Source organism: Pogona vitticeps, chromosome 2 (assembly GCF_051106095.1).
Source record: "Pogona vitticeps strain Pit_001003342236 chromosome 2, PviZW2.1, whole genome shotgun sequence".
NCBI lineage: Eukaryota > Metazoa > Chordata > Lepidosauria > Squamata > Agamidae > Pogona > Pogona vitticeps.
The window spans coordinates 191,123,138-191,148,094 of record NC_135784.1 but is presented as its reverse complement, the minus strand read 5'-3'; the positions used below and the strand labels follow the sequence as shown (position 1 = coordinate 191,148,094).

General features: G+C 44.8%; 1 protein-coding gene across 4 annotated transcripts in view; it reads left to right on the top strand.

Moving 5' to 3' along the window:
- The first annotated feature begins 13,229 nt into the window (after positions 1 to 13,229).
- DUSP12 (dual specificity phosphatase 12) overlaps positions 13,230 to 24,957 on the top strand; it is a 37,656-nt gene continuing 25,928 nt past the window's right edge. Inside the window, exons 1-6 of one of the 4 annotated variants that reach the window (XM_072991736.2) lie at positions 13,231 to 13,558; positions 15,850 to 15,963; positions 16,064 to 16,182; positions 18,078 to 18,174; positions 19,008 to 19,199; positions 21,771 to 22,168. In XM_072991736.2, coding sequence (XP_072847837.2) covers positions 13,287 to 13,558; positions 15,850 to 15,963; positions 16,064 to 16,182; positions 18,078 to 18,174; positions 19,008 to 19,182 — 777 coding nt within the window. In that variant the 5' untranslated portion in view covers positions 13,231 to 13,286 and the 3' untranslated portion in view covers positions 19,183 to 19,199; positions 21,771 to 22,168. Of the gene's footprint in view, positions 13,559 to 15,849; positions 15,964 to 16,063; positions 16,183 to 18,077; positions 18,175 to 19,007; positions 19,200 to 21,770; positions 22,169 to 24,957 lie in introns of those variants that run through there. The other 3 variants (XM_072991734.2, XM_072991737.2, XM_072991735.2) reach the window with 3 other exon arrangements.

Genomic DNA, 24,957 nt, shown 5'->3' with positions numbered 1-24,957 from the left:
GGTACCTGCAAGAGACAGATATATAGATACCAAATTCAATAATTATATTAATATCTCTGACATCAAAGGGAGAGGCAAAAAGTCAGTGGTGATAGTAACAAAGAAGCAGAAAGTAGTATATATCACCCTGGCCAAATATTTTGTTAGTGGAAATATCGTGTAGCAGAAAAAGCTTGAATCCATGTCTAAGATGTAAATACGACAGGCTGTTCTCTTCTATACACACCAAAGTATTTTAGGAACACTGAAAACCCAAAATGCAATTTTCAGGAGAATGGCACATAATTTCTGTTACCTCTAATGGAACCTAAGGAAAACACAACTTAAAATAAGTTATTGAAACACAGGGAAAAAAAGGAGATGTGCATGATTGTTGTAACACACTCCCTAAGAGAAAATACTTGCAAAGGTATTTGTGACTGTTGATTGGGGGGGGGGGGGAGGTAGACCTCACTTTGATAATTTGGATCTACTGGTGTCGCAAGAGCTAAATAGTTTAGACCTCCTTTAGGTCTGCATTCCAGCTATTTGCTACTCTATTGATCACATTGCATCAACATTGCAATCAGGAACTATAAAGCAGAACAAAATGCTAGTGGCAAGACCTTAGTCCTTACTGGTGAGTCCATAGCCTCAATGTTTCATTTTCTTGATGTAACAGGAAAAAGTACATAAGAAACATTACTGTTAATTTGTGTGTTACATCAAGAAAATGAAACATAGGTTTGGTTCTTTGTCATATTCACACTTTAGATACAGTTTTCATGTGCTTCCATCATTGAGGTTATAGACTCACCAGTAAACTATCTTGCCTCCCATGGGTTTGATCTTGCGCAGCTTTATCAAAATCATGTAAGTGTTGTTGGTGATGGGGCCAGTTTAATGACACAAAGGAAATCAAATGTTGTTCAGTGCCTTGTGGACCCAAGTGAGATAACCTGGGACACCCTCCAACCCCCATTCCAAAACTAACACACATTACTAATGTCAACAGCTTTATTAAAGGATTGATACTGGATATAAAAAGGCCACTCCTTAGATTGGCCTTGGCAGCAGAGTATTGCCATAGGATAAGGAGCAGATCCCTAGATCAGATGACCTGTTACCATCCCAGCACATTACTTAGTTACACGGAAGTGTTGGCAACCTATTTTTAAAATTGCCACAAAAGATGGCTGGGCCCCTGCTGGCTGGTAAGCTTTCCACCAAACTGCTGCTGCCATAGCCACTACAATATCTCTGCCTGGATATCCCACATCCAGATTTCCTGACCACTGTCTAACAAATGCACGCTGTTATCCAAATAGAAATCTGGGTTTAAATAAGCAATGCCCAAATGATGAATCCATAAACTGCCCCCCCAACGGTGTGGCCCCCCACCTGTGTGACTTTCCATCATGTCAAATCTACTCTTCCCTGGATGCTCAGCCTTGCATCAGACACATCTTGCCAGAAGGTCCAACCATATTAGGCATCAGCGGCAGGTCTTCCTCCCTAGATAACATCAAGTCTTACATATTGGGAGGTCATGTTTCTCCTAGGTAGAGCAGCAGCTCCTCAGATAGCAGGCACATCTTCATCATGGGCATCAGCAACGCCCAGTACATCCCCTTGAGGTCACACCATCCGACATATATCTGATCTCCCAATCCAAAATGGGAACCTCATTCTGCTCTGGACACATACGGTTTGGCCCAGTACACAATACAGAGCCCAAATAGCTGTATGCACCACACTGACTGTAACTGAAGAAGAAGAAGAAGGAAGAGTGGTGGGTTTTTTTCCTAATGATAAAATGCTGGCTGTGGCCTGATGTACCTTTTTTACACAGCTGGCCACCACTGGCCTGATTAATTTAATTTTTAATTTAATTTAATTTCATTTCATTTCATTTTATTTATATCCCGCCTATCTAGTCAATAGACCACTCTAGGCGGCTCACAACAGGGGTACAACAATGACTAAAAACGAATTTACAAAGAAGAAAACTTTCAACCATAAAATTATAAACTAAGAAAAAGAAAAAAGGAAAATCAGGATTAGCTAAGGGGGGGTGGGGGGGAAGGCCTGCCGAAACATCATTGTCTTTAATTGCTTTTTAAAAATACCCAGCGAGGGGGCCGCGCGAATGTCCGGGGGAAGGTTGTTCCAGAGGCGAGGAGCCACCGCCGAGAAGGCCCGATTTCTTGTCTTCTCCTTCCGGGCCTCCCTCGGCGTTAGGCTCCTCAACCTCACCTCCTGGCTCGCGCGAGTGACACGGGTAGAACTTGGTGGTAGAAGGCGTTCCGCCAAATATCGAGGCCCTAAACCGTTTAGGGCTTTGTACGTGAGCATCAACACCTTGAAGTCGATGCGGAATCGGATGGGCAGCCAGTGCAATGCGGCCAGAGTGGGTGAGATATGTTGGAATTTTTTCACCCCACTAAGGAGTCTGGCCGCCGCGTTCTGCACCACCTGAAGTTTCCGCAGCAGCCTCAAAGGTAGCCCCACGTAGAGTGCATTACAGTAGTCTAATCTTGAGATTACGAGCGCGTGCACCAAAGTGGTGAGTGCCCCAACATCAAGATAGGGACAATGATGCCTTGACATTGTCCTGTGGGAACCCTGACTACAGGCTTGGTTACACTGTTGAATTGAATCATGATCTGGTTTGTGTTTTTTAGATCAATATAATGCCACGTGTTGAGCCATGGCAACTGGACTTCTTATTAGGTTGAAATGTTTCACTACTCATCCAAGTAGCTTCTTCAGTCTGGGGAGAGTTGGTAGGAGATCCCTGATGTGGTATTACAGAAGTGAGTACACCCCCTCACATATCATAAATACAGTATTTTAGTATAACTTTTCATGTGACAACACTGAAGAAATGACACTTGGCTACAATGTAAAGCAGTGAGTCTCCAGCTTGTATAACAGTGTAAATGTGCTGTCCCCTCAAAAGAACGCAACACACAGCCATTAATGTCTAAACTGCTGGCAACAAAAGTGAGTACACCCCTAAGTGACAATGTCCAAATTGGGCCCAAATAGCCATTGTCCCTCCCCGATGTCATGATACCCATTAGTGTCACAAGTCTCAGGTGTGAATGGGGAGCAGGTGTTATCACTCTCACTTTCCCAGACTGGTCACTGGAAGTTCCATATGGCACCTCCCACCAGGGAGGGAAAATAGCTACTTGGGCCAAATTCGGACATTGTCACTTAGGGGTATACTCACTTTTGTTGCCAGCGGTTTAGATATTAATGGTTGTGTGTTGTGTTATCTTGAGGGGAAAGCACATTTACACTCCTGTACAAGCTGTATACTCACTGCTTTACATTGTAGCCAAGTGTCATTTCTTCAATGTTATTACATGAAAAGATATACTAAAATATTTATGAATTGTGAGCAGGTGTACTCACTTCTGTGGTATATTGTATATCCTCCACATTGGTCTGAATAGTGAAGTGAAACCAACACAGAGAGTATATCAGGAGTCTCATAACAACTCTCCTCAGACTGAAGAAGCTGCTTGGATGAGTAGCAAAACTTTTCAATATAATAAGAAAGAAGTCCAGCTGCGATGACTCATCTTCCAGATAACCTCACCAGGATGACTGAGAATCTTCACATATATAATGGCACACGGTTCTGTGTCGGTGTGTGTCCTCATGGAAAATGCACCCTCATCTCTTGCCTTTACATTGTATGCAGATGTGGAGGAGGAGTGCCCACCAGTCTTTCACTCAATAAAAGCTTCTCCCAGGTGGGGGAGTAGTTGGTAGCGACTCCTCTTACTCTGAAGACCAGCCACCCCACTTGCTTCAACTTCCAGAAGCTCTGTGGAGCCAAGAGGGAAGGTGCAGTCTGTATTCCAGTGAGGTGAAATTTCCAGGAAGGGGGTCAGAAGAGCAAGAATCGTGAGTTTTAGTGCAGCTGTGGGGGTGACATTTTCAGCACCTTGTCCACAGTCTCCTTGCTTTTCAAATATTTAATTTAAAAAACTTTTGAACTGGTGTGGAGCTAGATTGATGCAGCAATAGAATAGAAATGGATAATTAAAAAGAGAGGAAGTGTTTGGATTGCAGTGCACATCCCCTTTCACATGGCACCCATTTCGGCAGAACCCCCCACCCCACACACTACTTACTCTGACACAGGCATTCACACATGCCAAAACTATTCAAATTATATCCCATTCATAACTAAGTTAAAATTAAAATCCCCTTGTGGGTGTTTTAAAAAACTTGCTTTCCGACAAAAAAATATATGTTCGCTTAGCACATTTGTGTAGGCAGATATTCTTAAATTGATTTCAAGTGCGCTAAACCCAATACAGCACCAGGAATATTACAATGTGTAGCCAAGCCCTCAGCTGCAGATGTTGCTGCCCTAATCTGAAAAGAGTGACCCTTCACTGTGCCACACCCCGGACGGATGTGTGGAAGCAAGTTAGCAGGGGCCATTTGAGTTGACAAATAACAAGCCTATGGACTGAGGCTGTAGAACAGAAACCTGTTCATTGCCTTGACAGGACAAATGGCATGGTTGTTTGCCTTCCTTAGCACTGTGCTGGATAGCTCTGTGGTTTCATTATCTGGCTGTGGAGCCAGATGTTGGGAGTTCGATGCTCCACTGTGCATCCTTGATGAGGGCTGGACTAGATGATCCATAGGGTTCCTTCCAGCTCTGCAGTTCTAATTTGGTTCCCCAACACTTTCTGGTTGGTCTTAGATGTACAGTTGCAAATTATCATGGTATCCCTACTCATGAGCACATCTCCTCTGCACAGTGCCCTCATGGTGGTGTCCTGTTTGGAGGATGCCACCAACTCCCTCAGTTGGAGGGCCCCGAAAAACGCAACTGTGGAAACTGCATGAAACAACCTGACCTTGAAAGGCAACCAGCATATTCCATGGAGTTCTCCCAGCAATGGTGACTGCAATCTATAGCGGATGGGTTGGTGGCCATCCCTTCTTGGCAAGATCATCTTTCTCCCTCCCTCAAGAGCTTTCTATGCCTAAAAAGATACACAAGGATCTGTGTGGCAACAGTCTTTCACAGGGTGGGCTTTTAAATCCTAGCCAAACCCAGGTGGGGACACCTCCTGGAACCACTGCTAGAAATTCCCAATTGGACAGCGAGAAGTGCTTGCCCCTGGAACTCCTCCAGTGCAAGGACACCTCAGAGGAAAGGACTCAACATGGCAGCCATCGCAGGCATCCTGCCTCTTCGGCCTGCATGTTGCAGGAAGTTGGGTCCCCTCCCCATCACTTACCACCGGGATAGTAAGTGCCAGGTGGAGGGAACCAATCTTTCTGCAATATGTCCTAACATTATTGTATGGCAGTGCCTCTGAACCCTAGTTTAGAGTTAGCTATTTGGTGTGAATTATTACTGTGTGTTTTATGGCAAGTCACCCCAAAACCAAAGATGGCTTACAAAATGTTCTGAGAAGCTGGATGAACAAAGAAGCGGAATTAGCAAGGTCCTGGATACTAGATGGGTTGCACATTCCTTTCGGCCTATTTCAGCAGTTTGGGAAAGCTATTCCTCTCTGTGTTTATACTTCAGGTTTGCTGGTGAGGATGGAAATTGATCACAAGCAGCTAACTCTTCTTTCAATGGACTGTAATAACCACTTGTGTTCCAAACAATTTCTGCTTGACTTAGCTCTTCTCTATGACATTTTGAGTGAACTGACAATCCTTTCAGAGTATCTGCAGGGAAGAGCCAGCACTAATGGGAAAGCAAACAGACATTTTAGAAGATCCATTAGAATCCTGGGGATCCTGGATGAAAAAAAAATTGAAAGGTCATTTCGGAGTAGAATTTGGGGGGAAAATGGTTCTGTCACACCAACAAATAACTGGGAGATAGTATCCATTCATCATGGTCAGTTCATAACTGCCATAGTGAACTATAGCACCTCCTTACAGAGAATCCAATTAAGTCCACAGTTGGAAGGCCCTTCTCTGACATCATTAAGGAGCTTCAGGTCCAGGAATATGTGTGGTCAACAGAAATCCAGCCAAGATTTGGAAAAGAAGCAACATTATTGTGCAAATGTTTCAACCTTCCCATTATCCCTACATATTCAACCTACTTGGGTAACAATGTCTGGCATGTACCAGCTGGCTTAGATTCTTCAATGCAATGCACCAAGGTAACCTCAAGCAGCACGGCACAAAGCAAAACAAGTTTCAGTAATATGAACTGACTGTTTCAGAAACACGATCCAGACTAAGAACCCATCACATTTATAAAAATAAACAGCAACCCTGTGAATGGCAGAAGCCAGAGCAGTATGTTGACTAGCGACTTAAGAAGTCACCATTCTCTTGATGATCCCAAGACCAGTAGCTGCCGACACAGATGGTGGAAGGAATTTAGACTGGACAATTGTTAAATAACCTCTCTTAGAAAAGGATGAGGGAATGCTCAGGAGGCCTAGCCTTATTTACACTTAGACTTTCTGACACCAATGGCAAAAGTTACTCATATGTCACGACTTAAAACTACTTCGGTAAATTGCCTCCTATGGCCCTTGTTGTAAAGACTCTGCATAAAATATGGGACATCAAGAGGCGAGTTGGGGAGAAAGCACTAGAAAGACATAAAAATTAATCCAGTTTCAAAAATTAATCTAATCCACTGCCTACATTTAGATTTTATACTCCTTTTTAAAAGACAGCTACAAGTGTTGTTCTTATTGCCCACCAGGCCCTTTGCAGTGCTGGATTCTGTTGTGGGCCTCGATCTATGGTCAAGATAGTTGCACATCCAGCTGAGGAAGGAAGTGAAACATAACACACCAGAGAGTAAACTATGCCTCCATTTACAAGCATCGTTGTACTGTGCATGGAAAATCAGACGGGAGGTGTAACAGGGGAAACTGGGAGGGGCTATGCTCTGAACATATACCAAGAGGGTGTCTCTGGGTTCAGACTTGAAGAGTATAAATCAGTAGTGTGGATTTCCAGTTGTGCTAAGATGGGTAACATTCTGTGAATAAAACAAGCACAGAGTGTGGAGAAGTATCGCAATGTCAGTTGAAACATTTGGTGAAAATGTTTCACAGAAGATGGTATGATGCAACAAGGAAGCTCTTGGCAGATACATTTTACTAAATCTTCTCTAATAGTTGAAGGACCCTTTCCCAACCACCCGACCTACAGCTCTTGTTTTGGTGGTGATGGTGATCCTGGTGCCAAGGAAAACATTTCTTGATGCATGTATAAGCTGTACATGTTTTAATGTAGAGAAAAAACTGAAGGGACTTAGCTTCAGAACCCAGGATTCAGAGAACATCCACGCCAATGTACATGGATAGGCAAATAATTTAAATATTAGGTTCTCTGATATCATACTACAGTTGGAAAGTCTGATATGTTGCAAGCTCTTTGTTTTCCTTGATTTAGAGATTGGGCATTCCAATCTCAAACAAGAGAGAATTAGAATTCAGCTCATATAGCAGTCAGCTTTTGCTAAATTAAACCATGCAGCATTGCCTATTAGTCATATAATAGACATTTGAATGTCACTTTGTTAGTGCAGATGAGACCTTACAATGAATACAGATAGGCATAGCCTCGTACTTTCACATGAGATGAAACTCATATGCTTTGTAGTGATGTGTTCATTAGAAATTGTCTCACAAAATGGTAAAGGACTCCTTCTGCTTCAAGTCAACCAGGCTTCACCTTGAACTGCTAAGCAGGCAGTAGACCAAACCAAATGTTAAGGGGAATTCCAAGAAATTAAACAGGGGATTTCTTGCATTGTTAAGGTTGACCCTTAATGGTGCCTTTAAGGTAAAGGTGCCTTTACCTTAGAGCAGTGGTTCTTAACCTTGGGTTACTCAGGTGTTTTTGGACTGTAACTCCCAGAAGCCTTCACCACCAGCTGTGCTGGCTGGGGTTTCTGGGAGTTGCAGTTCAAAAACACCTGAGTAACCCAAGGTTAAGAACCACTGCCTTAGAGAAAGGTAAAGGCACATAATGTTCTAATGTGGACCTTCTGATTAATGTAACATGCACATGAGAAGATCTGCCATACCTTTGGATCTTCAGCAGAAATACAGATTTCAGCTGGACCACTGCAGGACAAACAGAACTTTTATTGCATAACTACATTTCATAGGGCTTATTGTACCCATAATACCAAGCCACTATATGTATTATTGGTTTAATAAAAGGGCCTGAAACAGTGCGTTTTGGTAGCACGTGCACGCACGCACACACGCACACACGCGCACACACGCACACACACACACACACACGAAATCGGATTGTACAAAGAATGCATTAAACAGAAAGTACATGGGGGTAGTTTCATTTTCTTTTTAAAAATGTGTTATTATCCACAACTAAAGTGCCGAGGCCACTTTATCAGGGGCAGCTCAGGACTTCATGGCCGCCATGACAACCATGGGGCTGTCTCAACATGTCATCGGCCCGACTCATGGGAAAGGCCATACACTTGACCTAGTATTCTCTACGGGACAGGGGGATAGTGGTCCGGATGTGGTGGATTTATCTTTGACTCCGTTGTCATGGTCGGACCATTTCCTGGTAAAATTTAGACTCTCAGCCACTACTACCCTCTGCAGGGGTGGGGGATCAATTAAAATGATCCGCCCCCGGAGACTTATGGATCCTGAAGGATTCCTGAATGCTCTAGGGGAGTTTCCAGCTGATATGGTCGGCGCTCCTGTCGAAGCCCAGGTTGCCTTGTGGTACAAGGAGATGGCCCGGGCGGTTGACACGATCGCACCTAGGTGCCCTCTCCCTGCCCGCAGAGCCTATAAGGCTCCATGGTACACAGAGGAGCTTTTGGCCATGAAACGGTTGGGGAGACGGCTTGAGCGCAGATGGAGGAAATATCGCTGCGACTATGACCAAACACAGCTTAGAGCCCATTATCGGGCCTACTCTGTGGCAATACGGCTGGCGAAACGCCAGTATTTCTCCAGCCGTATTGCTTCCTCGGTGTGTCGTCCAGCAGAGCTATTTCGAGTGGTCCGGGACCTTCTTCAACCTAATGGTTCGGTGGAGGTCCTGGACTCCTCAGTGGCTCGCTGTAACGAATTTGTTACACACTTTGAGGGAAAAATTGCTCAGATTCGCAAAGATTTGGACTCCATTGTTGATGCAGAGCCCATGGTTGTGTTCAGTGCTCCGGACTTATGTCATAATTTATTGGATGAGTTTCAGTTGTTGCGACCTGAGGATGTGGACAGGGTGCTTGGATCGGTTCGTGCCACCACTACACAACTCGACCCTTGCCCATCATGGCTAATAAAGAAATCTGCCAGGGGAGTTTGCACCTGGATCCTGGAGGTCATCAACTCCTCGTTAAGAGAGGGAGTGGTTCCTGCCCCATTAAAGGAGGCAGTGATTCGCCCACTCCTAAAAATACCTAATCTGGATCCAGGTCTAGTGAACAACTATCGTCCAATAGCAAACCTCCCTTTTCTGGGCAAGGTGTTGGAACGTGTGGTGGCTGAGCAGCTCCAGGCTCTCCTGGATGAAACGGATTATCTAGATCCATTTCAATCGGGTTTCAGGCCGGGTTATGGGACGGAAACTGCCTTGGTCGCCCTGTTTGACGACCTTTGCCGGGAGAAAGACAGGGGTAATGCATCCCTGTTGATTCTCCTGGACCTCTCAGCGGCTTTCGACACCATTGACCATGGTGTCCTTCTGGACAGACTGGCTGGGATGGGAATTGGAGGCAGTGTTTTACAGTGGTTCCGTTCCTACCTGGCTGATCGAGTCCAGAAGGTGGTGCTGGGGGACAGTAGCTCTGACCCATGGCGGTTGCGTCATGGGGTTCCTCAGGGCTCTATACTGTCCCCCATGCTGTTCAATATCTACATGAAACCGCTGGGGGAGGTCGTTAGGAGGTTTGGGCTGAGGAGTCAGCAATATGCTGACGACACCCAGCTCTACCTCTCATTTTCTACCAATCCAGGTGTGGCAGTCACCGTTCTGAACTCGTGCCTGGACTCAATAATGGTCTGGATGAGGGTCAATAAACTGAGGCTCAATCCAGACAAGTCTGAAGTGCTGCTGGTAGGTGCCCCGCCAGATAGGTTAAAGGGCCATCTCCCTACCTTAGACGGGATCACACTCCCCCTAAAGGATAGGGTCCGCAGCTTGGGGGTGCTCCTTGACCCCAGTCTGACCTTGGAAGCCCAGGTGGACTCGGTGTCCAGGGGTGCCTTCTTACAGCTGCGGAGAATATATCAACTTCGCCCTTACCTGGATGAGCGGAGCCTGGCAGCAGTCACTCATGCACTGGTAACAACCAGACTGGATTACTGCAATGCGCTATACGTGGGGCAACCTTTGAAGACGGTCCGACGACTGCAACTGGCACAGAACCGGGCTGCGCGGCTGGTAAGTGGTGCCGCCGCACGGACTCATATCACGCCGGTTCTGAAAAATTTACACTGGCTGCCGGTTGCTGCTCGGGCCCAATTCAAAGTGCTTACTTTGACATATAAAGCCCTAAACGGCTTAGGACCTGGTTACCTAAAGGACCGCCTTCTTCCATATGTGCCTGCCCGTCCTCTAAGATCAGGCCAGGAGGCCCTTCTGAAGGTGCCATCCCTGAAAGAGGTGAAGGGGATGGCATGTCGGAATAGGGCCTTCTCGGTTGTTGCCCCCCAACTTTGGAACACCCTCCCTAGAGAGATCCGCCTGGCTCCGACACTCTTGGCCTTTCGGCGCCAGGCAAAGACCTTTCTGTTCACCCAGCATTTTAATTAATTAATTTTAATGTTTTAATGTTTTAAGAAATATTTTAATATATAGTATTTTATACGGTCTCTTGAAATGTTTTTAATGTTTTTAGGTTTTAATGTTGTACGCCGCCCAGAAGCCACTGGCAATGGTGCGGCTAAAAAATATTGTAAATAAATAAATAAATAAATAACTATGTTTGCATGGAAACAAAGACAGCAAAGACGTAAATACCTGCAGTAGGGAGGAATGTGGACGAAACTGAGAAACATCTATTTTGGGGACTGTGAGAAAAATACATGAAACCAAACGGCTGAAACCAGCCTCATGAAACCAGGTGTTAAATAAAATGAAAAAGAAGTTCAAAGAAGCCACAGAAGAGAAAAGCAGACACAATATTCTTTTCCAGAAACTTCCTTTAAACTTCTTTTGTAGATTATTTTTTTTTGGGGGGGGGGGACATCTTTGACTCCTTGTCCCATACAGATCTGTGGCACAAACAGACTCTCCTAAAGATAGTTAATAAGGTTGTTTAGAAGTTAGATTCTTGTCTACATGTCAAGGCCACTGCAAGCAGATGTCCCTTCAAATCATCCCTTTTAATAATTGAGTGCACCAGGGCTACTGACTAATACCTCTCCTATTCAAATTATCTTAATAGTATTCTCTTCAGTTGTGGATTTGTTTTGCTCTTCACCCAAAAAATAGGGGCATGGCCATTTTACTGTATGCTGGTGATGCTGAGAACGTTAGACACTGTGCCAAGGAACTCCTCCAAGTTAAAGGCCAGAATTCTATCACTTAAGTGTGTTAAGTCAAAAAGTGTGAAGTCTGAATCATCCCTAGTTAAGGAGTCAGTTGTTGCATTCCTCATAGCGCATCACACTTGTGACTTGGAGTGCAAAAAGGAATACAAACTTTGGCCTCTAACTAGTGATAACTCAGGGCTGAGATTTACACTGCTTGACCTACACTGGTGTATGTAAATACAGTAATATGAATTTGGCTAGTTATTCTAAAACTAAAATAATTGTGTTTGGAAAGAGAATTGAGAAATATTGGTGGCAGTTGGGTAATAAGCAACTACAGGAAGTTCATTTGTATCAATAACTCTGAAGTTATTTGAAAGCCAGTGCATTAACAGTTAAAATAACAACTGATGTCATTTTTCACTATGTGGCTGGATCAGGTAGCAGCCTTCTAGTGATCATTCCTGAGTTTCTATGACTAGGGTATTAGCCCATCTACATATGGGGCCTCCATATGGACTACACTATATGGAAAAAGCTTGCTGCCCAGTCTGTTGAAGCTAGCTAGGGCATGCAATCGGAAATTTCCCTAGAAATTTGTTTTGAATATTTAACAGAACAAAGCCCACAGTCTAGCTACACAAAAAGCCATTCCTGGTTCCTTCAAGTTCTTCTTCTGTCAATAACACAACCGTTGTGCAAGTATGAGGAAGACATGAAGGCAACAAGTTAAGAGGAAGATGGAACAGGAGATGGATTGGCTGAAGAAGGGAAGGCACAGACTTTAGTGTAAAAGACATAAGCATGTCTGTTACTAATAAGACTTTAGGGTTACCATAAGCCAGAGGCAAACTGATGGTACATAACATCTTCAACTACTTTGAAACTCAGATTTGCTACATACGTGATCTAATGAGCTTTTGATTCCACTGTCTAAATTAACTTAGTTTACCATTTTTAAAATTACAGTATTGTAGGTAGTGATGTCAATTTTAATTGCTATTTTTGTTCCCACACAGTGCCCAAAAAAACACCTGTAACACAAGACTCCCAACATGCTATCCCTCTTCCTTATATGCTTGCAAAACTGATGAGGCCTTATTTGTTGAAAAACTAGAGTATGGACTGGTCTCTTTTTAGATTGCTTTAAGTCATTCTTTTTTCTCTGTCAAGGATCAGATATTCTCTCATGGCTAGTCTGTCAGGGGCTGTGTGAGGGCGGTGCATACAGTTAAACCAAGCTCTATATATGGCCTGCCTCCCTTAAGAAAAGAAAGAAAAATAAAGGAGCCCCCCCTCGTTCTTAGAGGAAGTTTTCAATGTTTTAATTTTTTTTCCCCCTAAAAGATACGGCACATCAGAGCGGCCGTAATAGGCCTTTAAAATGGTTCCTTCTTTGCTCCTCCCATTTTCTAGAGAGTTTATATTTTACATTCACATTTCTATAATGCGTGTGTGTGTGTGTCGCATAAAATATTACAACGGCTTTTTAAAAAGTTGAGTAAAGAGGACAAATGGATGTTCGAGTCGAAAGAAACCCCGTTTCCGCCTTTGGGTCTTCCCTTGCCCGCTCCCGCTTCCGTCCGGTGAGGCCCAAAGCGTGGGAACCAGGAATTACCGCGGCAGCGAACACTTCTACCTTATAAGTTTATGGTGCCCACTCTAGGTCCCCCGCCAGCTTGCCAAAGACAAGAGGGCGGGCGTGAGCGCGCACGCACGCGCGCCCGTTCTCTTCTCCAAAAGTGGGCGGGGACTGCCGGAATTTGACGGGCGGGGAAAGGGAGATGAGAGGCCGTGGCCAGCCTTGGGATGGCCGCGGTGTTGGTGCTGCCTGGCCTGTACTTGAGCGCCCGCGACCCTAGCCGGCCCGAGTGCGTCGGGGATGCTGCTGTCAGGGCGCTGCTGGTGGTGGAGGACTCGGAGCCCCCCGAGGCCGCTGCTGCTTCTGCTTCCGGTCTCGAGGCTGTGCTGCACGTGCCGCTGCTGGATCAGCCCGAGAGCGACTTGCTGAGCCGCTTGGACGACTGCGTTGCCTTCATCGGCGGAGCCCGGGAGCGGGGCGGCGGCGTCCTGGTGCGCTGGTCAGTGGCCGAGGCTGGGAGGCGGGGGCGGGGGCGGAGGCGGCGGGGGGGGGGGCGGGAGGAGACGCAGGGGCTGGAAGCACCGTGGGTGTGTGGTCCGGCTGTACACACACACACACACACACACACACACACACACTATATATATATATATACACACACACATACACATATGTACATATACATATATACATATAAATATATATGTATATATAGATGTATGTATACGTATATGTGTATGTATATATGTATCTGCCTATGTATATATGACATACGTCAGACATACGGAAACATGGAAATGCCAGTTTCATACTACATATTCACTGGCTCTTGGATGCCTGTTATGTTTAGGCACAGTAATTTACAGCTTCGTGTTGTTTTAGGGCTCTGTTGTAAAAAAGAATCTCATGGATTAAAAGTCATGTCATCAGGCATCTGGTGTTTTCTGCGGCATCTGACATTGGGGGAGCTACAAAGAATGAAATATTTAGCCGCAGGGTTATTATGTAGTGGAATTAGGCTGGTAATGGGTCATTGGGTTGGAACCCCGTGGGCCAGGAGTGGAAATCCCTGATGCGTTTAAGAATCCACATGGTATCTATTAAAGCTACATCTTGACTTGCTGGCCCTAACAGTTCTTTGGGAGTGTCAGACTTAGGGGCACATGTTCCAGTAGACATTATTTGCCTGGACTTCCAAAGGGATTTTGGCTGCATCCTTTGTCCCAAACGAACATGGGCAATCGGGAGCTGGGGGGGGGGGGGGAATGGCATCTGTGCTCAGAATGGCAAAATGCCATTATAGATTTCTCAGGGTGATACGAGCTCCCATCAGCCAAGCTGTGATGAGAGAAAAGGGGCAGAGGTAAGATTATGTGCGGCAGGATAGCTCAGTGAGTTACGGATCTGGCTGTGGCGGCAGAGGTTGGGAGTTTGATTCCCCACAGTGCCTCCCTGAGAAGAGCCAACCTCTGTAGCTTTGGGCAAGCTGCACCGTCCCAGGGCACCCCCAGAAGAAGGGAATGGAAAACCACTTCTGAGTGTTCTCTACCTGGAAAACCCTGAAAAAGGGTCACCGTAAGTCAGAATTGCTTTGATGGCGCACAAAAATTATTAAATGTATCATATGTTTCAGGATTTCCTTTGACAATGAAGGGTAAATCCAGTTCTTTGTTCCTGCTAGAGAAGGCCCATTGAATAAACTGAATTGGTTAAGTCAGCGCTTAACAAATTCAGTGCTAAGATGAATTTTTGGTGTTGTGTTAGGTGCCATCAAAACCAAACTAACAGATAACAGTCCTAAGTTTGGGCACCAGCTTATTCAGGGCTAGCAGTGGGATTTATCCCTTTGATATTGCTGCACTCACAAGAGTTTTATGCGTGGGATTTTTGGCAGGAAGTTAAAATCAATCTCAGATTTCTGCTGATCTGCCATATTTCCATGGGGCATAATTGTTTTATGATCAGCCTTATCCCCGATCACTCATACAGAGTTAATGGATTGTATGCGTGTTAGCATTTGTATTGACAGAGTTATTTTAAAAAATGAGTAAGATATAATATACAAAACCATAAAATAGTTATAAACTGTCAAACCCCACATAGTAAACATACCAAATGGTATTGCCAGTTAACATAATGTAACATAACACATATCCACTAACACATATCCGCCCAGAGACCTTCGGGGAGTGTGGGCGGCATATAAGTTAAATAAATAAATAAATAAATATTTCCATAAACAGCAAGAGTGGCTGGGGGGTTGTCAGTGTGATCATTATAATACTGAATAAAAGGAAGCCAGGTATTATAAAACAAGTCTATACTGGAATTTTGATACCACAGTTGTGAGTGGGCAGTGAGTTTTTAACTAATTTCCATACTCTAGGACAGGGTTATTTTTAAAAAAATGTAAAATAATTCACAAAATTGGACTTTCTGCACATAATAAGACCTGAATCAAGAGCAATATAAACCTACTTATACCCCATCACACCTTCCACAACACTTCTAATGTAGCCAGCAGTTTTTATGGGCAGATTTTTGCAAGACATATTTATTCATTGTATTCTTATTGCACTCTTCACCAAAAAAAAAAGTATCTCAGTGTGGGTCACAGGTATCAGCAAAAAGAAGACAGACAAGAAGAGCAATTGGGAAGGAGGAGAAAAATTACTGGAGGGGACAGGAGATCTCTGAGCTCAGATAGGTTTTGAAGACTATGAGATGTCTGGCTTTCCTCTGTGTGTTCACGTTCACAAATCCGTCCCTCTTTGTTTTTGTTTTTTACAGTCAAGCTGGAGTTAGCCGAAGCGTGGCTGTCGTGACTGCCTATTTAATGAAAGCCAATACTCTGTCTTTTGAAGAGGCCTATGCTTTCGTCAAAGACATCAAGCCTGATGCCAAGTGGGTTATTGTCTTAATAACTGTTCTTTCCTTTTCTCCTGGGGACAAAAATGGATGTTCTGTGGGATGTGAGAAGTTTTCTTTTGACTTGTCTCTCCAGAATCAACGAAGGTTTTGAGTGGCAACTGAAACTGTATGAAAAAATGGGCTGCGAAGTTGATGTGACCAGTCCTGTCTACAAGCAGTATCGCTTACAAAAGGTTACAGAGAAATATCCTGGTAAGGGAGCTGGGATTTATTACGTACAGATTGATTTCATGTTGGAGCAAACTGTGTTCAAATGGATTTGAAATTAGGCTGTTTTCCCCTATTCATGCCAGTTATGATTCAATAGAATTTGGTACTAAACAAAATGATGTGATAAATTGCACTTTCCTCAAAAAGTGATTTTTAATCTGGAGTAAGGGTGGGCAGCAAGATGGTCAGTTTTGCTGGCAATTCCAAATTGTTCAAGATGATTAAAACAAAAAGAGATAGTAAAGAAGCTCCACAGGTTTCTTTCTAAATTAGCGAACAAGCATTAAAATGGGCATTAAAGTGGAGAATGTGGATCAGCATTTACAAGTCCAGAGTGATACACAAAAGGAGGCAAAAATAATTGACTTCACAGGCAGGCAATGGGGTCTGAGCTGGCAGTGGATAGTTTGTTGAAAACATTTACTATGTGGTTGCACAGAAAGATTATTAGGAGATCAATCAGAAATAAAGCTGTCAATATAACAAAGCATTTAAGTAAATGTATGGCATAGCTGCTCTTGGAATTCTGTATACATTTCTTATTAGTACACTTCCAAATGGGAATGGATGTTTAGCACCAAAAAGATGCAGGGATGGGCAACCCAGAATGATCAAAGGAGTTGAGTAACACTTACTCACACAAGGTGAGGTTAATGTTTGGTGATTTTTCAGTTAGAGAGAAGGCAGGTATGTGGGGGGGGCATTGCAAAGGTGTACAGTATCATGCATGATGTGGCAAAACTGTATAGGGAGAATTTTTCTTCTGCACTTCTAACATTAGCATCCGGGGATATTTGGTAAAGGTGAGTGATTCAGAGCAGATAAGAGAAAGTATGTTTTTATACAGCACAGAATTAAACTAGGATTTGCGACCACAGATAGCAATTGCTGGCAACTGGGTTGGCCCTGAAAGGGGGTTGGAGAGATACATGGAGGATGAGCTGTCAATGGCTATTGACCATCATAGCTGCCAAATGAGTAATAAACATATTACACCACTGTCTTGGTGTTTTTTTAATGGAACAACACGGTAAACTGCCTTTTTATATGACTGTTGCCTTTTTTCAATCATCCCCTAAAATCAGCAAAAAATAAAACTGAATATTGGCTAGATAAGATTCCAGCCTCTTTTAAGGATGGTAGGAATCCTACTTGGGAAGTTTTAGTAGAAGGTTTATCAGACACAAATTATGTATGTACGTATGTATGTATGTAAAAGGGACGTGGTGGTGCTGTGGGCTAAACCGCAGAAGCCTGTGCTGCAGGGTCAGAAGACCAAGCAGTCGTAAGATCCACATGACGGAGTGAGCGCCCGTCACTTGTCCCAGCTCCTGCCAACCTAGCGGTTCAAAAGCATGTAAATGCAGGTAGATAAATAGGGACCGCCTCGGTGGGAAGGTAACAGCGTTCCGTGTCTAAGTCGCACTATCCATGTGACCACGGAAGATTGTCTCCGGACAAACGCTGGCTCTATGGCTTGGAAACGGGGATGAGCACCGCCCCCTAGAGTCGAACATGACTGGACAAAAATTGTCAAGGGGAACCTTTACCTTTACGTGTGTATGTATGTATGTATGTATGTATGTATGTATGTATGTATGTATGTATGTATGTATGTATGTATGTATGTATGTATGATATTTCTATTCTGCCCATCTAGACCAAGGGTCTACTCTGGCTGGTTATTATTATTTAATAATAATATTATTACAGTATTTTAGTTCTTGAAAAAATAGCTGAATTTATTATAAACTTCCCTGAGCTGGTAGCTAAAGATTAGTGTAGGAAAATTACAAAAAATAAGAGCAGAATGCTTTAAATGTTTTGTGATGCTTGCTTGCAAGTTTGTAAATGGGCTGCTGCTTCCTCTTTTTCAGAACTAGCGGATTTACCACGAGAAGTCTTTGCAGTCGATCCAAATAATGTACATCAAATTCCAAGTCATGAAACTGTTTACAAGTGTAGAAAATGCAGGTATGAAGCTCCACATACATTTATTAGAATGATAGCCATTTTGGAGGGACTTACTGTATTCGTCCGAGTCTTAGGAGGCTGAACCTGGAAGTTAGGGAATGGCAGAGGGATCTTTAAAAAAAGAAAGGAAAAGGAAGTAAACACAGTATCAGTGCCATACATTACCAGTCTTGCAGCTAGCAAAAGAGTATTGCTTTCTGCAGGAGATGCTAAAGAATGAGGTGATAGCCAAAGGTGAGTCCCAGGTCTGGTGTTGATGATCACTGGAGAAATTTGCCTTCGCAAGATGCATAGATTTTTCTGTCTAGGTCCTAAGATGCTTCTCCGGCAGACCGAGTGTCAGTGGTAATTAGGAAAAAAGATGTTGCAGAGTAGACTGCATGGATACCGGAGCTCAATCCCAAAAATAACTGGCTGTAAATCCCAAAAATAACTGGTCTGAGTCTGTTTCCCCAAAACTGGGTCACCAAGTCATAGTTTAAGTGGCCAGGAAGCTAATTTCTACAAGCATGGAAATTTGTTTCTGTCCTTTGTGACTGGAGGAGAAGATGTGAATACAGCCATAGCAAACACCATAGTGTACCCAAGTGCTTTTGCTTTGTGATTTAAACCTGTATAATATAAACTTCTATTAATTCCACACGTACAGCTTGGTGGCTTTCTTGTGGTTCTATCAATAAGAAATATGTTTCCCATGTAACATATTTCTGCTTCTTTTGTCACTTCATACGCCTTAATAAGTAAATAACTAAAGGATGCAACGAAGCATACATCTGCTAATTGCTGTCGCTGCTAGATCTTTTCAGGTTATTTTGTTGTCTTTGTCTCTGGAGAACAGGCGGCAGCTTTTTCGGGGTTCAAGCATTTTGTCTCATGATGAGAGCAAAGGACCTGCAACATTTGCTCACAAGAGGTTTTCACAACCTGTATCCTTTCACGATAGCAGTCGGCCAAAGTGTACGTCTTACTTCATTGAGCCTGTACAGTGGATGGAGCCAGCGCTCTTAGGGGTCATGGAAGGACAGGTGAGGAAAAAAAGTTATTCTTAATCTTTAGAAGGATGTTTGAACACCTTTTGTGTTGCTGAATGTGGAAAAATAAGGATGTGTTTTATAAATTCTCAGACTATAACTCCTTTATTTAAACAACCCACTTTTATTGCATTATTAGACCTTTACCCTATTGGAACGGGGTCCGTAGGTTAAAAAGTCCACAGGTCAAAAATGCATTCCCCATAGGAATGCATTGAAAACCATTTAATCCGTAACCTGCCCAAGAAAACGCCCTCCCACAAAAAAAAAAAATTTAGAAAGGGAACTTACCTTTCCGAAGCCTTCCAGGGGTCGCCCGCCGCTGCCATCACCGCTGCAGAGGACTCCAAGGCCTCGGCGCCGCTGCCAGAGGCCTCTCAGAGGTTGCCCGCAAACGCAGGCTTTCCCAGGGTGGACCGGGCCTACCAGGAGAGGGCTTCCCCCAGTAGGCCCGGTCTTCTGCCTGGGAAAGCCTGGTAGACTAGGCCTTCCAGGGGAGGGCTTCCCCTGGTAGGCCCGGTCTACTCCCCAGGCTTTCCCAGGGTGTAGACGGGGCCTACCAGGGGAAGCCCTCCCCCAGTAGGCCCGGTCCACCCTGGGAAAGCCTGAGTCGGCGGGAGGAACCTCCGGAGGCCTTCCCTGCCGCCATGGGAGGCATCTCTGAGGTCCCCCCCCACACCGCCGATAGTGCTTCGGAGCCACTATTGGCAGCGGTGGGGGACCTCTGAGATGCCTTCCATGGTGGCGGAGAAGCCCTGAAAAGCATCTGGAGGCACGACCTGCGGCCTACGGACTGGAAGGGGGAGGCAGGGAGAGCGCCAAATTCTGGTCCGTAGGTCGATTCTCCGGCCGCAAGTCGAAGTGAAGTCCGTAGGTCGAAACACTCGTAAGTGGAGTCGTACGTAAGTTGAGACTCCACTGTAGTGGTGCTCGTACATACAGCATTTGTGTGTCAGTGTGGGTTGGCCTCTTGGTCACCTCATCCCCTCTGCAATCTTTCATTCTAATGGCTGTATTGTTGGAAATTGAGCTATGTTTGGAAAAGAAGCCATTTTTCTTCCCATGTCCTAGGTTATCCTCTCTGGCATCTACTGTTTTGCCTGTGGTTCTGTTCAAATGAAAATGGACAGAGAGCCATTCTGAGGAGCAGAAAGTAATTTTTTCCAGTTCAAATGTATCCTTTGCAACAGAGATGGCGTTTCACTGGTGGAGCTTTGTGCTAAGCCCTGAATCCCCAGCATTTCTCTCATCACTGCAAAAAAGAGTCTGGACATCATGATGTGTAATGCTGATAAGCTGTTGCTAAACATTAAAAACTGGTGAAACCCTTCTAGAGTCCACAAATCAATGCAATGTTCTTTTTGGTGGAATTTCCATGAAGACACCAGTTGGTTAACTGGGCTCCAGAAGCTACTATATTTTTTGCTCCATAAGACGCACAAGACGCACCAAGCTTTTAGGAGAAGAAAACAGGAAAAAATAATGTGTTTTCTTCTCCTAAAAATTTGGTGAGCCTTATGGAGAGGTCCGTCTTACGGAACACACCCTAGGACCCTTTGGAGGCTCCCCCAGCTCCCCCGGGGGCCAGAGGGGGCAAAATTATTACCTTCAGGGACTTTTCTGAAGCTTCCCAAGCCTCAAAAGTGTACCAGAAGGTAGCGATTTCGCCCCCTCTGGCCCCGTGGGTGGGTGGGTGGGTGGGAGCCTCTAAAGGGCCCTAGGGTGTGTTCCAGGACCCTTTGGAGGCTCACCCTGTCCCCCCGGGTGCCAGAGGGGGCGAAACCGCCACCTTTAGGGGCTTTTCTGAAGCTTTCCAAGAGTCTCAGAAGGTGGCGATTTCACCCCCTCTGGCCCCGCGGGGGTGGGGGGCAGGGTGAGCCTCCAAAGGGTCCTAGGGTATGTTCCCAGACCCTTTGGATGAACACCCTCCCCCCCCCGCGGGGCCAGAGGGAGCAAAATCGCCACCTTCAGGGACTCCTCTGAAGCTTCACAAGCCTCAAAAGGGTCCTGGAAGCTGGCGATTTTGCCCCACTGGCCCCGTGGGGTGTGGGGGGAGCCTCCCAATGGTCCTGGAAGGCAGACTCGGACCCTTAGGAGGCTCCCCCCACCCCCCGCGGGGCCAGAGGGAGTGAAATTGCCACCTTCAGGGACTCCTCTGAAGCTTCCCCAGCCTCAAAAGAGTCCCAGAAGGTGGCAATTTCGCCCCCTGCTGGCCCCGTGGGGGGGGGGCTTCCCAAGGGTCCTAGAAGGCAGACTTGGACCCTTGGGAGGCTCCCCCACCCCCACCCCCCACGCGGCCAGTGGGGGCAAAATCGCCAGCTTTGCTCCATAAGACGCACAGATTTTCACCACCACCACCACTTTTTTTTGGGGGGGGGAATGTGTCTTATAGAGCGAAAAATATGGTATAATAGGCCAAGAAGGACAGATTCCGTGTGAATTTGAACAGACCAGTGAAATTGTTAGGAAAGAGCTGCAAATAATAATTTAGTTGTGAAGGATACCTGTGCAGGTAGTAAGAGGCGAGACTGAATACTCAATGAATCTTATCTAATTTTCTTGCAGCTTCTGTGCCCAAAGTGCACACTGAAGTTGGGCTCCTTTCACTGGCAGGGTGAGCAGTGTTCCTGCGGCCGCTGGGTAACTCCTGCCTTCCAGATTCACAAAAGCCGTGTGGATGAAGTGAGAGGACTGTCCATTGACCATCTGCAGGCTGTGAGAAAATGAACTTGCTTTGTACCTGCGCAACTCATCTAGCTGACAGAGGAGCCAAGGGCTGCTGTTCTTTTCAGTGCCTTAAGAGCCAACGGCCTGTTTGCAGTTAAAAGGATTGTTTTCCCCTACAGCTATAAAGCAGCAGGAAAGGCATTTGGGCAACAAAGCTAACTGAACGCATGTTTTTCCGAAGCGGTTTTTTACTAGGACACCTCAGGGACAGCTAAATTATACAAAATAAGAAATGAGTGATTGCATTTTGCATTACTTGTCTTTGAAAAGGAAAAAGCAGGCCAATGAGGTAGGATCCAAATTATGACCATGGTGCATGTGCTATTGTCTTTATGAAAATGCTCTCCTCCCACTGATACTTGTTCTGGAAGGAAACTTCTATTGGTATCAGTACAAATGTCATCTGGGATCAGGTCAGAACATTCCACCTTCTGCACAATGCGACCCCGGTCTTGATCAGCCCCCCCCTACATCCCCACCCACCCTAGTGCTTTGTCTTGCTCTTTCTGTTTTAAAAAGAGAACTTGTGAAAAATGATCATGTGTCATTGAGTTGGACACTTGTTTTGTCAAAGCATCTTTTAGTGATCTACATTCAGAGGAGTTTCTGTATAGTATTCAGTTACTCTATAGCAGTAGTTCCCAACCCTGCGTCCCCAGATGTTCTGGGACTAAAACTCCTGGAAGCCTTCACCACTAGCTGTGCTGGGCCAGGATTTCCAGGAGTTATAATCCAAAAACATCTGTAGACCCAGGGGTGGGAGTCACTGTTCTGTAGCAACCAAAATTCCTCTTAAGCAACTTCTGTTGTGATTTCCAAGATCATGGAATTTCTGTGATTCATTAGGAGAGCACCATAGTGGCAGGTATACTAAAATGCAGACTTTTTAAGACGGGGCAATTTTCATGCAAAATATGATTGTATATTTGGGAACACAGAACAGAAAGAAAACTATGGATGATATTGTCAGTGGATGTCTGACAATGTTTATTATTCCTTGCCACTGGATTATGGTGGGGAAGAAGACCTTTGGAAAAAATGTTTGTGCATTTTCTCTCTGGCATCAGTTCTGTTGATTAGGATATATGCTGTCATTTCTTAGATCATGTGGTTTCTAATAACCTGTTGTAAACTTCACTGCGGTATGGGTAGCCATCATCAGTGGAGCAACAAATCTGAATGACAAAGAGCGGCATTGATTTCTGAGTCTTTAACCTTTACTGAAAGATCCTATAATACAATGCAAGGGAGGAATTATATGTTGCATGTGAACAACATTTCCAATCCAAAAGGTACTGAAAACTCATGAGAATGTATAGGAAGGGATGGCACGGGTGGAGTTGGGGGAGAAAAGACCACTTGTAATATTACAGAAAGGCTCAGTGAGTTGAGAAAACTTACAGCATAGTTAGCAACTCTAGAACAATGCGAGAAATACCAAATGTCATTCCTTCCAAGTGAACTCTTCTGAATATGGTGGACTTTATAAGAGTTATGTTCCTTGCTTCAGCTGAGAGGTGATTTGTCACTTCTCCAGGGATTTTAATAATGTAAAGGTTTCAAAGCATGTTTCCATGGTTTCTCTTACTCGCTGTTCATAAACTGAAGTGACATCGTTTGGAAGTAGAACTGGGCACCCTTTCGGAGACTACGTTCTGCAGCTTTTTTGTGCTCTTGTTTACGTAGCCCCTTACGACAGGTTGGCATTAGATCCATATGCAATTCTGCTAGATGCTTAAAGATTTTATTTTATGTTAAAACATTTAAACAGTGCTGTCCATTGAACAGATGTTATACAAGAGGAGCTGTAGCATCTATACAGCATGAATCAGAATTATGGAGGATATGGATGTGCTGTCAAGTTACATCTGACTTACAGCGACCTGAGTAGGGTTTTCAAGGTAAGTGAGATATTTAAGGAATTGTTTTGCTGCTGGGTGTCCATGGCTGAGTGGGATTCCAACCCAGATCTCCTGAATTCTAGTTTTCACCCTATTCATCGCACCACATTGGACACGCCTTCAGGGTAAAACGAGCATAACCGCTTATGGCAACACCAGAACCTTCACAGATTGACAGCAACAACTGTGATTAAGTTCAAACTCTGCTCCCTGGATACTGATAAAACTTTATTTCTATAGCAAATAGCTGAAAGGAACCCACACAAACAACTTTGAAAGGCTTGGGAATGAGCAAGACTCACCCACTGGAAAGGAGATTGAAAATGTGAGGTGTCGGCAGCAAGAACTTGAAACGGAGGATGGCAGGGGAAAGAGGCAGTGAAATTGACTATGTGGGAGCATCGACGTACGGGCAGTAATTGTGGAGCAGGTGAACCACGAATGGGTTGATACGGCCTGTCCTCTAAAAGGAAAACTACATGTGATGATAGGTGAGCACTTAGTGGAAAAGGAGAGGCAGCAGTGAATGTACCCAGTAGGTTCCCAGCAGCCGTCAGAACACTGGATTTAAGAAACGAGGATTAGGGAATCCGCTGAAGGAGAGAAGCTGTGGGACTTTAAAAAAAATTACAGTGGAACCTCTACTTACGAACTTAATCCGTCCCAGATGATGTTCGTTTGTCGAAACGTTGGTAACTGCAGCAGGGGAGAAAGTCGGCGCTTGCAGAGAACCCCTGGAAAGCCAGCGGCAGCGGTGCTGGAAGCCCAGGAGGCTGAGCCCAGCTGGGATGGTCCGGCGGCTCGCCTCCCGGCAATGATAGCAGCAGCGCTGGAAGCCCGGGAGTCTGAGCCTTCCTTTTCCTAACCATTGGGGTGAAAGAGCTACAAAGAAGCAGCCTCTTCGCCACCAATGGTTAGCAAATTTAAATTTCCAGCCCTTTTCCCCTGCCTTTTTTTTGTTCGAATGTTAAATCTCCATTTGCAAGTACTGTAGAAGCAAAATTTTGCAAACAGAGCTGTTCGTAAGTTGGATTGTTCGTAGGTAGGGACATTTGTAAGTAGAGGTTCCACTGTACTTGGCTACGGAACATCTCATGTGTTCAGGTAAACCCTGGGGATCTGAA